General features: G+C 38.2%; 1 protein-coding gene across 2 annotated transcripts in view; it reads right to left on the bottom strand.

Annotated features, from left to right (window-relative positions):
* Window positions 1-12,198: 12,198 nt before the first annotated feature.
* The window catches only part of si:dkey-51a16.9 (RING finger protein 122), a 43,013-nt gene continuing 38,961 nt past the window's right edge, over window positions 12,199-16,250 (bottom strand). For both annotated transcript variants that reach the window (XM_055163012.1, XM_055163013.1), the window contains one exon: window positions 12,199-15,309. In XM_055163012.1, coding sequence (XP_055018987.1) covers window positions 15,207-15,309 — 103 coding nt within the window. In that variant the 3' untranslated portion in view covers window positions 12,199-15,206. The remainder of the gene's footprint in view (window positions 15,310-16,250) is intronic.

Raw genomic sequence — 16,250 nt, 5'->3', positions numbered from 1 at the left:
TATCAAAAGGAAACGTCACCCAAACATTTCAAGAACAGGGAAGTTCTGCAGTGATCCGTCGCTGCAGGAAAACACGCTTTAGAGTAACTGCTGACTAACTTTGAGAGATGTCGGATAACTTTGCTTAAGACTACGTGCAAAACACAAAAGTGAGACACCAGTGCAGTCAAAAAAATGTCCAAAAGTTACAACATCAAAATGCAGATCTCACTAAAATAATCTGTAAATGATTAAAAAGTGAAGAACTAATGAACCTGATCGGACAAAGCTGCATGCTGAAAACACTTTTATATGAGCACTTCAATAAAACAGTAACACACAGCATTTTTGGCATCAGATGGAGAGATTTGATTGGCAGAGGTGAGACCAAGTTGTTGTTTTGCCAGTCTCAAGTAAGTCTCAAGTCTTTGAGCTCAAGTCCGAGTCAAGTCCCAAGTCAAATACAGGCAAATCCAAGTCTAGTCTCGAGTCACTGGCCCATAATCCAAATCAAGTCCAAGTCGTCTGCTTTGAGTTTCAAGTCATTTCATGTCTTTAACCAAAGTACCAAATATAGTTTAGATTTCTGCAGTTTATATGAATTTTAAACAAAATTGTACTTAAAAAGTCATGGTATATTTATATATGAGTATTTATATAAGAGTTATAGAAATGCATTTTCCTTTTTAAATGTCTTGACAAGATCTTGGTGTGAATTATTATGAACAGAACAGAAATAATTAAGATTGAAAACTGCTTAATAACAGTTATTTAGTCAAGTAGTTCTCTGTAGTTTGTGGTTTTCTCTGATTTACTGTATTGTACTGTATTGTCAGTGTTGGGAAGGTGACTTTTAAAATGTATTCCCCTACAGATTACAGATTACATACCCCAAAATGTAGTTTGTAACGTAATCCATTAAATTACTTGAGTGAGTAATGTAATCTGAATACTTTGGATTACTTGATACTGTCATGCTTTTTAAAACTACATGAAAGTAGCAACCACATGCTGAAAATTCTTGTTTGTTCTCTTCAAATTGGCTGTTGAGCCCAAGTCTCCATGAACAGGCAACTGTTTACTATAAAGAAGCAAAGACTAGAAAATCTGAACATAAGATGTTTTATCTCCTTAAAGACAATAAAAAGTCCAGTCTTTCCTTAAACATATTAAAAATATTATTGATAGAGAAATGATTTCTATATGAGATCGCTGCTGCCTTCAATTATGTCCACCTACTGTTAGTGTCATGTTGTTCATTAAAAAAAAATCACTTTCAGTCCAAACATAAAGGTGCCAGTCCAGTAAAAATCTGTAATGTTGGATGTTTTTTACTCAAAATGATGTGAAATCAGATTATTAACAACAACAATTATTAACGACCTCGTCCACTGTGTGACTAACACCACCAACGTTAACAAGATGTTTACTCAGCTCTTACTGTGTGTGTTCTGTTTGATTTTCTGGCAGTGAGTGGAATTACCGAAAAAAAAGAAAAGAAAAAAAAAAAGAATATAGCCCAAAATGTAAAACAGGAAAATACTGCCATGTAATCCATTTATTTCAACAAAGTAACTGTAATCCAATAACCACTCATTCAAACAGTAACTGTAACTGAATACAGTTACTCATAACTTGTATTCTGATTACGTAGTGCCGGTACACATAATCTGTTACTCCCCAGCACTGTGTATTGTATTGTATTGTACTGTATATTACTGTAGTACATTTGACGATACCATCTCACAGTACTTTAGTTACATCCAAAATAACAAACAGAAGTGGGAGGGACATGTTCCAGTTTGTTCCTGTAGAATTAATCACTCCATTTATCAACTGTAAAGTGAAAAGTATTTTCTAAAAACATATATATTTTTAGCAGAAGCATCAAGTCTTCTCAAGTCATTGTAGTAGTCACTTCAAGTCCAAGTCAAGTCCCAAGTCTTAGTCCATTTTATCAAGTCAAGTCTCAAGTCCTAAAAATAGTGACTCAAATCTGACTCAAGTCCAAGTCACGACGTCCAAGCCCCACCTCTACTGATTGGTCTTACATAAAAGTGTGTATAATCTTTCATTCAACTTCTTTTCATCAAACTATTGTGCAGCACGTAATGAACTAAAGGTAAACAAACTTGAAAACTACCACTTCATGACATCACAGGGTGTCTACATCTTTAAAGGTGTAGACAGACTTATAATAAAGCATTACTCAAACATGTGTGAATGAAATAAAGCACAACTCCAGGTGTGTTTTTGAGGAGGAAACAACATTCTAACACAGTTTTAAACTCAACACAGACATGGGCAATTCTTTTTTTTCTATGGGGTCTTCTACTACTACTACTAATATTACTACTACTTATAATATCTCACTCTATCTCTATATACTGCTGGTACAACTACTACTACTACTGTAATTATTTCTGTGACTACTACTTATCACTAATTCTACTACTATCACTACTAATACTACTATAAACTAGTGTATAAATATTTGTATTTACATACTACTAGATCTACCACCACCACTACTACTACTACTACTACTACTACTACTACTACTACTACTACTACTACTACTACTACTACTACTATTAACTATACTATCTATCTAAAACTAAAATTACTACTACTTATAATATCTATATACTGCTGGTACAACAACTACTACTACTCCTGTAATTATTTCTGTGACGACTACTACTACTACTTCTACTTATCACTCCTAATTTTACTACTACCACTACTAATACTACTATATATATATATATATATATATATATATATATATATATATATATATATATATATATATATATATATATATATATATTTTTTTTTTTTTTTTTTTTTACGAATAAAAATGGTTATTACTACATACTACTAGATGTACTACCACTACTCCTCCTACTACTACTATTACTATTACCACTACTGCTGCTACTTTGATTGGAGTACTCCTGTTACTACTACTACCCCTTCTAACTTCTACTACAGTAACTATAACTACTACTGTCTGTATAAACGGACAGTAAAACTTCCATTTTCAAAGAAGCCAACAGCTCTTTTATTTTGAGGTCCGGACGCCGCTACTTCCTGTGTGTTCCTGGTCACGTGTAACTTGACTTTTTCCCGTTGAGTTTTTCTCTTAAAACAAAAACAAACTCCGCATTTACTTTCAGGTCACGTGGCACAGGCTCCTATACGTCTGTACGTCTTTACGTCTTTACGTTCACTCTCAGTCCATTCACAAGAGTCTGAGCCAACTTTCAAAACGTGTTCAGACTTCATTTAACACTTTTAATACGACTAGAGTTCATGTGGGTTCACGGAGCTGCACTTTTCCCTTTTGTAGCCTGTTTTAGTGCCAATATCAAACGATTATGTATTTATTTATTTTATAATTAGAGACAGGCATTTTTGGAGTGTATGATGATAAGTTTATTTGGATGTTTCCATAATTGCATTATCATACAGTAAATGATAAATTGCAACATTATGCAGGAATCAACAGATACATAAAGACAATTATTTTACGTTGCTCATCACAACTATAATCTCCAAAAAGAAAAAGAAAAAGGGGAAAAAAAATCTATTATTCCAAAAAGGAGTGGGGAGAAGTAACGCTTTTCTACCCCCACCCCCTGTTACAATCCCACTAAAGCAATAATGTGCTTCTGCCAGACTCTTATAGTACGTCACATTACTTCAAATACAAAAATAAATATAGCGTAATTTACATTCAGATAACAATCAACTTAAATTCGTTCTTGTGCATACAGAGCTATAATCATTTCTTTATATTTATGTTTAAACATTATTTGTGTGTTTTGTATTCATATGTATGTGTGTACTCATATTTTTGTGTAGACTGAATTGAATTTTTACTTTTTAAATGAAGCTCCTATTTTTAAAGTTCTTATTACTATATTAAGATCAGAGCGCATCTTTCTGAATGCCTTGCCTAAATTAATTCAATTCTGTAGTTGTAACTCGATAGATACAAAGACAGATAGAGAACACTGATGCTTTTGGGATGAGGCAGTGAGAGGTCAAACAAAGGGTAGTTTTGTTTGTTAAATCCATTGTAATACCCCAGTTTGTCCTCCGAGGGGCGCCATTGTCAAAACAAAATACTGTATGAAGTAGAGATGTGAGTTTTTAGAAAGGCTGTCAATACTACTACTATTATATTACTACTACTACTACTAATATTATTACCACTACTATGTCTACTACTATTACTACAACTACTGCTTGTACTACTATTATTACTACAACAGCAACAACTAGTACTACTGCTGTTGAGATGGTGTTACTGCCACTATTACAAAGTGTACTGCAAGTACAAGGCCATCAATACTAGGCTATCAATACTACTACTACTACTACTACTACTACACCTTTACTACTACTACAGAACTACTACTGTTACTACTGTAATTATATCTGTGATTACCACTAATTCTACTACCATTAATTCTACTACTACCACTACTACTAACTACAAACTAATCCTACTAATACTAATACTGCTACTACTACTACTACTACCACTACTGCTGCTACTTCAATTGGAGTGCTGCTGTTACTACTACAGTAACTACTACTACTACTACTACTACTTCTACTACAGTAACAACTACTACTAATATCTAATATACTAGTAAGTAAAATTCCTACTACTTATAATATCTATCTATATACTGCTACTACTACTACTACTACTGTAATTATTTCTGTGACTATTATTACTACTTCTACTTATCACTCCTACTTCGACTACTACCACTACTAATACTACAGTAAACTAGTGTATAAGTATTTGTTTACCAATAAACCATTACTACATACTACTAAATGTACTCCCACCACCACTACTACTACTACTACCACTACTGCTGCTACTTTGATTGGAGTACTCCTGTTACTACTACTACCCCTACTACTATAACTACTACTACTAATACAACAGTAACTATGACTACTACTACTTATACTATCTATTTACTACTGAGCAAATACTACTACAACAGCTATTACTACTACTACTACTACCACTACTACTACTACTATTACTTGTACTATCTACTGCTACTTCAGTTGGAGTACTCCTGTTACTACTACTACTAGCCTACTATTACTAAACCTACCAAAGTAACTACTACTACTACTACTACTACTACTACTACTACTACAACTACTTCTTATATTATTTATCTACTACTGCACAACTACTGCAGCAGCTATTACTACTACTACTACTTTTACTATACTATTTAACTTATCTACCTTTCTATCTACTACTACTAGTACCACTACTACAACAACAACTACTAAAACTACTATGACTTATAATATTTATCTATCTTTTGCTGGTACAACGACTGCTAGTACTAGTACTCCTTGTACAGTGAGTATTTGCTCGTGTCCTGGTCTGGAATGCTGTCACAGACCTCTTACTATAATGAATGATCTGCTCTCCAGGAAAACACAAACTTTTGGGAATCGCCGTAACGTTTTGACCGCAGAGTTTGCTTTGGTCCTGCTCCTCTTTCACTCGTCGCTGGATTTGGAGTTCTGTGTCGGGAAAAGGGACAATAAAAGAGCGGGGAAAAAAGGAAAAGTTCAGAGGCTCTTGTTTACATGTGGGGAAAAGCACGCACAAGACGAGAATACACTAACATGGGAAAAACAGTTAGATTTTCAAACGCTTTGGTCAATGTTTAGATGTAAAAAGTTCTTTAACTTCAAGATTTTTATACAAGTCTACTATCAAAGGGCTCATATTACGCTATTTTATGATGAATGTTATAATGTTTTTTCCTTTTCTTCATGTCATTTAGATCAACTTGAGCAAACTGGAGGCTTGTTTTTAAGTCTTGTACGTCTTTTGTCACGCTATGGACATCTCTGAACAAGTTGTGAGCAAACATGGAGTCCACAATCACTTGAACACATGATCTGAAGCTTTTTTCTTGTTGATCAAGAAGTTCTTTACAAAAGGACTTTTGCTGTTCCCGCAGCTCCTGAACCATAAGCCATGTAACAGAGTCATCTTCACCCTTTTTTTTTTGTCATTTTGATGATGATTTGAATTGAAGATCCAGGTGGAGTAGGCCAAAGAGGTGGAGTAGGTCTTTGTTTTCAGTCGGCCAGGTATCACTTTAAACAGTGACCATCCACTTTTCTTTTATCTACAATTCAGAAATATAGTAAATAACGTTTGCAAAAATGTGGAAATTACTTTGTAGAAGTGACAAAATGGTATAGAGCAGCATGAGCACCAGTGTGTTTTTAAACTTCATACACTTTTACTAGAATCATTTGGATAATCTCAACTCTGGAATTACCAATCTTTATTGTACTAAAGGTAAAAGGAGCTGTTCACTTGAAAACTACCACTTCATGACATCACAAGGTGGAGCAGAGTATTTTGAGCTTTAGAGATGGAGACAGACTAATAATGCAGGGTTACTCAAACATAAGGTATGTGAATGAAACAAAACACAACTCCAGGTCTGTTTTTGAGGAGGTGACATCATTCTAACATGTCTGTCCCGTGGGCTCGTCTCTCCCCTGGGCCCTGTGTCCTGGTGGAGGTTGGTGCTTGGGCATCATCTCTCCCCAGGGCCCTGTGGTGGTTCCTGGTAGCAGCGGACGTCTCTCTGCTCCTGGTGTAGACGGCTCTTCTGATCTTTCTGTTAGCCTATTTTTTATGTGTATTTTTCTGTATTTTAGCATGTTAGTATAGTGTGTGTGTGTGTGTGTGTGTGTGTGTGTGTGTGTGTGTGTGTGTGTGTGTGTGTGTGTGTGTGTGTGTGTGTGTGTGTGTGTGTGTGTGTGTGTGTGTGTGTGTGTGTGTGTGAGTGTGTGAGTGTGTGTGTGTGTGCATGTGTGTGACTGTCTGGGTTGTTTGGTTGTGTGTGGGTGTGGATGGAAGAAAACGTGGGCTTGTTTTTGCTCACTGTAAAGCACTTGTGTTAAATTTTTTTTGTATGAAAAGCACTTTATAAATAAAGTTTGATTGCTTGATTGATTGATTGAACTTAAACAGGCTTCAAGATGGAACTGTTGAGCTCCATCCTCAGGAGTTTATGCTACACTTTATTCTACGAGTAAACCTGTGGAGAAATCTGTCCTCTGCATTTGACAGATTTGATTTCCACATTCAAACAGCCCCACAGTGGAGAGTTTTAAGTCTCATCTTAAGATCCACTTTTATTCTCTGGCTTTTAACGCTACATGAGTTGTGTGCTCCTCTGTGTCTTTTATTTATTTTAATAATTTTTAATGTATTTTATTGGTTTTATTTATTTATTGCTTTTCTGTGAATTTGCTTTATTTTTTTTTGACTGGTTTTATTATTTTAAGACTAGTATGATTATTTTAGCTGTTTATTTGATCATTTTATTATTGTTGTTATTATTATGTGTTTGTGCAGCACTTTGGAAACTGTTTGTTTGTGAAATGTGTTATAGAAATAAAAGTGGACTGGATTTGACCCATCCTTCAGTGTCTCTGGTTTAAACCTGCATTTGACCCTATCTTTCAATGTCTCTGGGTTAAATTGGCATTTGACCCATCCTTCAGTGTCTCTGGGTTAAATTGGCATTTGGCCCATCCTTTAGTGTCTCTGGGTTAATCCTGTATTTGACCAATGTTTCAATGTCTCTAGGTTAAACTGACATTTGACCCATACTTGAATTTGACCCACGCTTCAATGTCTCTGGTTTAAACCTGCATTTGACCCCACTTTCATTGTCTCTGGGTTAAATTGGCATTTGACCCACCCTTCAGTGTGTCTAGTTTAAACCTGCATTTGACCCACAAATAAGTGTCTCTGAGTTAATCCTGCATTTGACCGATCTTTCAGTGTCTCTAGGTTAAACTGACATTTGACCCATCCTTCAGTGTTTCTGGCTTAAACTTGAATTTGACCCATCCTTCAGTGTCTTTGGTTTAAATCTGCATTTGACCCCTCTTTCAATGTCTCTGGGTTAAAGTGGCATTTGACCCATCCTTCAGTGTCTCTGGGTTAAACCCGCCTTTGCCCCATCTTTCCCTCAGTGTCTCTGGGTTAGACGTGTCGGGAGCAGTGGGGGTGGTCAGGAGCACCTCAGCCGGAGGAAGTCTTAGGTTAAATAGAAAAACCAGTCCGGTCCATATTGAGTCCAGGTTCCATGAAGTCGCCTTAAAAAAACAAAACCATGTCCAGGATTTCACTTTTGGCTGCACAAGTCGTTCTCCTGCTCTTTAATCTTTCTCATCTCTTTTCTTTTTTGTCTGGTACAAATTTGACAGAAATTTAGAGATTGTCAAATATTTTCTAAAAGCAGAGTTGTTATTGAGGTGTTATTAAAAAGATAAGCTCTGGTTTAACGCTGCAGCGAAAAGACTAAAAAGGAAACACAAGAAAATGTATCAAACTCACAGAGAAATACCACATGATTATAGAAGAGGGAGGAGGCCTAACACGATAATCACTATATCCACTTCTCCACTTATATTTCTTTTCTTTCACAAACCAATTTCTTTACATGTTCTCCCTGTGTGTGAGTGGGCTTCCTTTGGGTGCAGCTACAGAGTTCTTATTCAAAATATGAAGAGATAAGGCCTAGTTGAAGCAACACCATATCATTTTCTAGAAGTGGCATGTCAAGTTAAAACTTCAAAAACATTCTCCATGGAGTTTTAAGCCTCACTGTTGAACATTATCTCCAAGATCACAAAGGAAAGCACAGTTGGGGGTGTTGAAATGTTATTAAAATTTCAAACACAATTTTTATACCAAGTTAATCAACATTTGAGGGTGAGGGTTTGGTTCCATGTTCAACCAGTGGATACTTGTCTTGTGTACTTAAGCAATACACTTCCACATTATTCATCCAAGTACAAAAGTGCTATGTATGGTTTGGTGATGATTAGTACTGCAGTTCTTTGAAGCTCCCAAATTTTCAATATGAGCACATCACCCCCATTTTATCCTCCCTTCACTGACTGCCCGTGCACTTTAGGATCCATTTTCTGAGCTCTCTGAGCTCCTCCATCCACTCACCCCTGCAGGTCTCCTCAGTGTCGACCAGCTCTCCTGAGTGTCGCAGCTCCTCCTGAGTGTGCCGACCAGCTCCTCCTGAGTGTGCCGAACACCAGCTCCTCCTGAGTGTCAGCTCCTCCTGAGTGTGCCGAACACCAGCTCCTCCTGAGTGTGCCGAACACCAGCTCCTCCTGAGTGTGAGTGTGCCGAACACCAGCTCCTCCTGAGTGTGCCGAAGACCAGCTCCTCCTGAGTGTGCCGAACACCAGCTCCTCCTGAGTGTGCCGAACACCAGCTCCTCCTGAGTGTGCCGAAGAGCCGGAAACTCAGGGGGACAGAGCCTTTGTGGTGGCTGCACCAAAACTAAGGCATGAGCCTTTGCACATTAGACAAGATTCTTTTCTACCTGTTTTTAAATCTCATCTTAAAATGCACTTGTTCACTTTGGCTTTTGACACAGTTTGAGACACTGACATTTCATTAGATTGTTTTTTTTAGTTTCTGTTTGTATTCATTTGTTGTTTTACAGTTTTTATTGTTTTTATTAGATTCTGTTTTTAGTCATATGTTGTTTTATTGTTTTTATTAGATTCTGTTTTTATTCATTTGTTGTTTTACTGTTTTTATTGTTTTCATTAGATTCTGTTTTATTCATTTTTTGTTTTATTGTTTTTATTGTTTTTCTATTTAATTATGTTCTCTAGCACTTTGGACAACCTGTTTTGTTTTTAAAGTGCGTTATAAAGTTAAAGTAATAATAGTAGTGGTAATAGTAGTAGTATAAAGTAATAAAGTTGCAGTTGCAGTTCCAAATTTAATTTCAATGACACCACAAAGTGACATTTCAGATATGTCTGAAGAAGAGCTTGGCCTGAAACGTCACATTGTTGTGTCACTGAAATAAAAATTGTGAGCTTCAAAAAACTGCTTTCTTCTTTTGCACAATTTTTGTTTTTGGACCCACGCAGTTTTTGTTTTTGTTGGATGTGCCTGTCTCTGTGTACCAGTATTGGCAATGATTAAACCACTGACGCAGATCGGCTAATTTGATTTTAATTCCGTTTACTTGATTGACTGCGTCATCATTTTTACTGACCGTTTCTTAAGAGCAGTATGTCCTCTGTAATATTTCCTGTCATCTTTCCGTTCCATTAAAAACCACTAGATCAACAGTGTAATTGAAACCACGCAGTCTCCCTCTCATTCATCTTCATGCGGCCAGAGACAGTGTGATATAAGAGATGATTTATTCCAACATATATCTGCCGCTCCTTTGTGATGTCTGACAGCTGTTCCAGATGTTTCCGATCAGTCACCACAGCCTGTGAAACTGCACATGTGGAAATCCAAGTGAAGTGGTGACATCCGAGTGTATACAAAGGCTTATAGGAGGAAACTGTAATGTTGTCTAGTCAGCGCAAAACACCACTTTAAAAGGCACAGGAGTGGACTAATGACAGGGAGGAACGGGCCCGGGGCAGAGGGGGACCCACTCTGAGGGAGGCACATTCAAAGTATCGGGGCAAGAACGCCCGCACTAAATGACACTATCTAGTATAATCATATACAGTGAAGTACTTTTAGTCAGTTGAGTCACTTTTGTCAACATCCTTTTCCTCTCATTTTAGGACATCAGACTTTTTACTAGCACTTTCTTAGACTTAGACTTAGACTTTACAGATCCACAAAGGAAATGATTTGGACACAGTAGTTTACTCATCACAATATAATATAATAATAAAGAGTAAAAAATATAAATGGTAATATTAAATTCTAAACAAGCAGCAAAAAACATCAAGAGACAGAAAAATAGGTAATAAAATATAAGATCTCAGCTTTATACCACATATATACATGTCAGCTGTAATTGTACCATAAAATTGTGTATTTTATTATAATTATTATTATAGAAGTTATAGAAGTTATTATTAAGAAGTTATTAGAAGTTATAGAAGTATTATAGAAGTTCTTGATTTACTGGTCAGTCTTTGTTCCTACTCTCACCTATGGTCATGAGCTCTGGGGTAATGACTGAAAGGACGAGGTCGTGGATACAAGCGCTCGAAGTGAGTTTCCTCCGCAGGGTGGCCGGGCGCTCCCTTAGAGATAGGGTGAGGAGCTCAGTCACACGGGAGGAGCTCGGAGTAGAACCGCTGCTCCTCCACATCGAGGAGAGCCAGTTGAGGTGGCTCGGGCATCTGTTCCGGATGCCTCCTGGACGTCTCCCTCAGGAGGTGTTCATGTCCCACCGGGAGGAGGCCCCGGGGAAGACCCAGGACACACTGGAGGGACTATGTCTCTTGGCTGGCCTGGGAACGACTCGGGGTCCCCCCCAGAGGAGCTGGAGGAAATGTCTGGGGTGAAGGAAATCTGAGAGTCCCTGCTTAGGCTGCTGCCTCCACGACCCAACCCCAGATAAGCGGAAGAAAATGGATGGATAACACATGGCTTTAAAGGTCCCATGTTACACAGAACTAGCCAGTCTGGTGCCACCTAGTGCCTATGCTCAATTTCTTTTCTCTCCAGGGACTAGGTCAGGAATCAGAATAAACTAGATGGTTTTCAGAAACCCCAGAAGTGCGAGTTCGGGCACCAGCCAATCAGCAAAGAGCCATGCATTCTGTGTTGTCAACGATTCCCGAGATTGACGATTTAAAGCTGGAATACAGAGAATGTTTGGTGAATTTTAATCAAGGGGAAAGACGTTATTGCCCTTTTTCCTATGGGATTTAGGAAAAGCTTCATATACAAGTTAACCCCGTTAGCGGCGACTGCTTAAATGATTAAAAGTACCCACCTACCGTCGAGCGAACAAATTCTACCATTGTGAGGTCAGACGGTTTCTACGAAGTGAAACCAGCTGATGAATCAGGCTAACACAAAACTGTCTCTCAGGAGCTTTAGGTCATGTTCTAATGTTGTCATCAAAAACAAACCTGGAGTTACAGTATGTTGTGTTTCATTCGCACATGTTTGAGTAATTCTTTATTATCAGTCTGTCTACATTTCCTAAGCTCAAAATGCTCTGTTCCACCTTGTGATGTCATGAAGCTGTAGTTTTCAAGTTTCCTTTTACCTTTGGTTCAATAGATATTGGCCATTCCAGAAATGAAATGATCCAAATGATTCTAGTGAGGGTGTAATGATTGATTGGCCCGAATAATGATGAAACTCTCAGAGAGTTTGACAAACACACGAGTCTTTATTGAAACCAGTTAGACAAAAAAACAACATTAGAAATAACTTAAAACCAGTGAGTCCCGTTTAGTTCAATCTTTAAAACTACATTATACAGTATTTCACTAAATGTGTCATCGAGTTTCCCCTGCTTTCCCTTCTCCACTTTAAACAACAGAAGTTTTACAATCTTCTTAATGTTTTTGGTTTCCGCTGCATATTTCGAGTTCCATTTGAAGTCCCGGGTCCATAAAGACTTCTTCAAAAGCCAAAACTATGTCATAAGATTTCACATTTGGCTGCAGAGGTTTCCCAGTCCATAATCTGTCCTTTTCATGTCTGAACGGTGCAAATTGGACAGAAATCTGGAGATTGTCAAATGTTTTCCAAAAGCAGAGCTGCTGTCGAGGCGTTCAGAAGATTAGCTTTGGTTTAAGGCTGTGGCGAAAACAAAGATTTTATGACTATTTCAAAATTCCGCTTGCATGTTCTCCCTGTGACTGAATGGGTTTTCTATGGGTGTATCTACTATATATAGTTTCTAATCAAAACATGAAGAAATGAAGGTTACAGCTGGTTAAAGTAGCACCGTGTAACTTTCTGGAGGTGGCATGTCAAGTTAAAAACATACTTCAAAATATTCTCCATGTAGATAGATAGATAAACAAATATTTTATGACATACTGTGCAATGTTAGACCCACAGGAACAGCAACATCTCCATGGAAACAAACAGGAAGAGGCCAGGTTTGTGGACATGAAAGCCTGCTCAGAGTAACGACTACTGACAGTTTTTCAGTGCAATTAAAAGAACTAAAATGAAATAAAGATGCTTTTATTTTTGTGTATTTGTTTTTCTCAAAGTTGCACGGTAGTTTCCTTTCTCTAGAATTTCCAGTTTTCCCAATGAAGATTCAGATGGGCATGATTGACAGGTGGATTAGCCAATCAGGAACACGCATGTTATGTACGAGGGGTGTAAGAAAAAAAATCAATTCAATGATATATCCTGATACTTCATTGCACCATTCTGGAATTGATTCAAAATAGATCCAAATCGATTTTAAAATTTTCACAAAAATTCATTAGTTACATTCACTGTTCTCATGATTTAAAAATAAAAATATAAAGTTATATTTCATACAATTGTGTTCCCTTAAAGGTGTAGTTGACTGTATTATTAGAAGTAATTATTCATAAATCGCAACATCATCCATTGTTTTAGTATCGGGATATATTGAATCATGACATGTGAATCATGATATGTTTTGTATCGTCAGACTCAAGGTAATGCATACCCCTAGTATGGGTGTATCAAAACAATTATGTCTCATTATGAGGGTGAAAAAGAAAGCAAATATGACAGGGGACTGAAAAACGGCAGGTTTCCACAGAAACGATGAGTAAAACAAAAACTAAACTTTTTCCATTTGAGGGGTGACACATGTGATTTTGTTTCTAAATGATGGGTGACCAATGCGCTCTTTTCACACTTACGTCACAAACCTGGAAGACGTTTGGAAACATGCGATGACAAATTCCAACAGGCTCTGTTCGTGGTAGTAAGTCTGACAAAATCTAGGAAAAATCGGAAAATGTCCCAGTTTTCTTCATCTCCGTGTCATGTGGTGTTCCGCTGTGTTCCACTCATCAACAGTTATAACTAGGGGTGCAACGATATCCAAGTCTCATGATACGATATCGTCACGGTATGAACCTCACGGTACGATACTTATTACGATATCGTGGGAAAGCTCACGATATGAGATGTAACAATATCCAAATCTCTTGGTATTGTGATATTTTGTGGAGCTAATAAAAGTGTTAATATACTACTTTTTCCTTTAAAATGCCTTGACAAGACTTAATCCAAAGAACTAAGACTCAAAAGTGTTAGAACTGTTATTTCTTCTTGTAGTCCGCATTGAAATGGAGCAAAGGATCATGGTCTATGTAGTTGCCTCTGTTTTTTCTTAGCTCTTGCTGCACCATAACTCTTCATTTAAACAAAGAGACTTGTAATTCGATATATTGTGATGGTCCACGATATTATTGTAAGAACTCTGACGATAGGATATCACGATATTTCGGTTATTGTTACATCCCTAGTTATAACCATAGCTCAGTTTTGATCATTTCCCCACTGACACACAACTCTGAGCGCACAGGGTACATGTGATTAGAAGAGACGAGGCACCAAATTCCGGATGATTCCAAACAGCACATACGTCTGCAGTCTTTATTTTACCACTGATCACATTTACTTCAGTGGGTTTGATCACAGTCGGTCGGTGAGCCCAGTATTGGGAACTACACCGGAAGTTGTTATTGCATGTTTCCAAACATATTCCTGGTTTGTGACGTAAGCCTGAATAGAGCCTATGCATTCCTGAAATAAACAAATGTGATTGGAAATGGATGATGTCTGAATCTGTCTGGAGTCGCGACGGAGGGCGTGGTGACCAGAATAAGGTCCCTCTATTTAAAACATACAAAGAAAATGGTTTAATCGACTAATGAACTTTTAATTGCACCTTTAAGGCTGTAAATGTCTTAAGAGGCCGACGAGCGCAGGGTCCAGCAGTTCTGCTTTAGGAAAGACCAGCACCATAAACATCCATCAGTCCTTAAGGCACCAGGGCTCTGTGCGATATGTAAACAGTCTGTGTGGTGTTACAGAAGGGCGACAGTAGGGGGCGCTCTACCCCCGGGAGCAGATGTAAACAGTCTATCCTCCTCATTCTCTGTACATTAGAGGAGTCTGTTACAGCACTCTCCCTCAGCTCCATGTCACAGTTGTGTCTGTCCTCCTCTGGTACAGTGTAAGGACAGTAGGTGGCGCTCTATCCGTGCTCTGGGTCACTTTGGGGCTCTGGGTGCAGATGTAAACAGTCTGTGCTCCTCTGTTGCAGTATAGGGACAGGAGGTGGCACTCTATCCGTGCTCTGGGTCACTTTGGGGCTCTGGGTACACGTGTAAACAGTCTGTGCTCCTCCGTTGCAGCAGGGGGCGCTCTACCCTTGCTCTGGGTCAGGGGGAGGCTCCGGGTGCAGGCGGCACACTGGTTTGTTGCACATAGGGCACACACTTCTGACCTCCAGCCACTTTAAAAGGCACCTGCAAGAAACAACATATTTTGGAAATTATAAATCTAAAATATGCTTAAAGGTCCTATATTATGCAAATTTGACTCCTGTGAATTTTAAGCCATGTTATAATGTTCCAAACTACTTGCTACAAATACTTCCAAATCTCATAATACTCTGTTCCACCTTGTGATGTCATATAGTGGTAGTTTTCAGATTAACAGCTTGGTAAAGATTGTAAAGATGGACAATTTCAGGTCTGAAACTATATAAACCAGATGATCCTAGAAAAAGTGTATGGAGTTAAAAACACATTTTATATATAATTTCAGCTGACCAAAGTGCTTTACTACATAAAAGTCAACAAAAAACTGAAGAAACAAGAAACGTCCTTCCCCTCAGCTGCTCCTCTTGATGTGGAGGAGCAGCGGCTCTACTCCGAGCTCTGCCTGTGTGACTGAGCTCCTCACCCTATCTCTAAGGGAGCACCCAGCCGCCCTGCAGAGGAAACTCATTTGGGCCGCTTGTATCCGCAATCCTGTCCTGACAGTCATTACCCAGAGCTTATGACCATAGGGGAGGGGAGGAGTGTAGATTGACGATTAATCGAGAGCTTTGCCTTTGTGCTCAGCTCCCTCTTCACTACCACAGTCCGATACAGCGACCGCATCACTGCCAACGCTGCATCGATTTACCTGTTAGTCTCACGCTCCATCCTCCCAAGACAAGACACCTTGATGCATATACAGATATACAGAAAACACGACAAATGTGAAAATTACCATAAAACAGTAAGATAACCTGACTGGCTCAAATTAAATGTCAGGGAGAAGAGGTGAGTTTTCAGTCTAGTCTTAAACTACAGACTGAGAGGATCTGACAGAAAAGGAGGGCTGTTCCATAGTCTGTGTGCTGCCACAGAAAAGCCTCTGTCACCTCTCGTCTTGAGAACAGTTTAGAGCACTTCCTGTA

The sequence above is a fragment of the Boleophthalmus pectinirostris genome, unplaced genomic scaffold, assembly GCF_026225935.1.
Source record: "Boleophthalmus pectinirostris isolate CB_2022bp ecotype Guang Dong unplaced genomic scaffold, ASM2622593v1 HiC_scaffold_5, whole genome shotgun sequence".
Taxonomy (NCBI): domain Eukaryota; kingdom Metazoa; phylum Chordata; class Actinopteri; order Gobiiformes; family Gobiidae; genus Boleophthalmus; species Boleophthalmus pectinirostris.
Note: the sequence above shows the minus strand (reverse complement) of the source record. Positions and strands in the feature narration are given on the sequence as shown.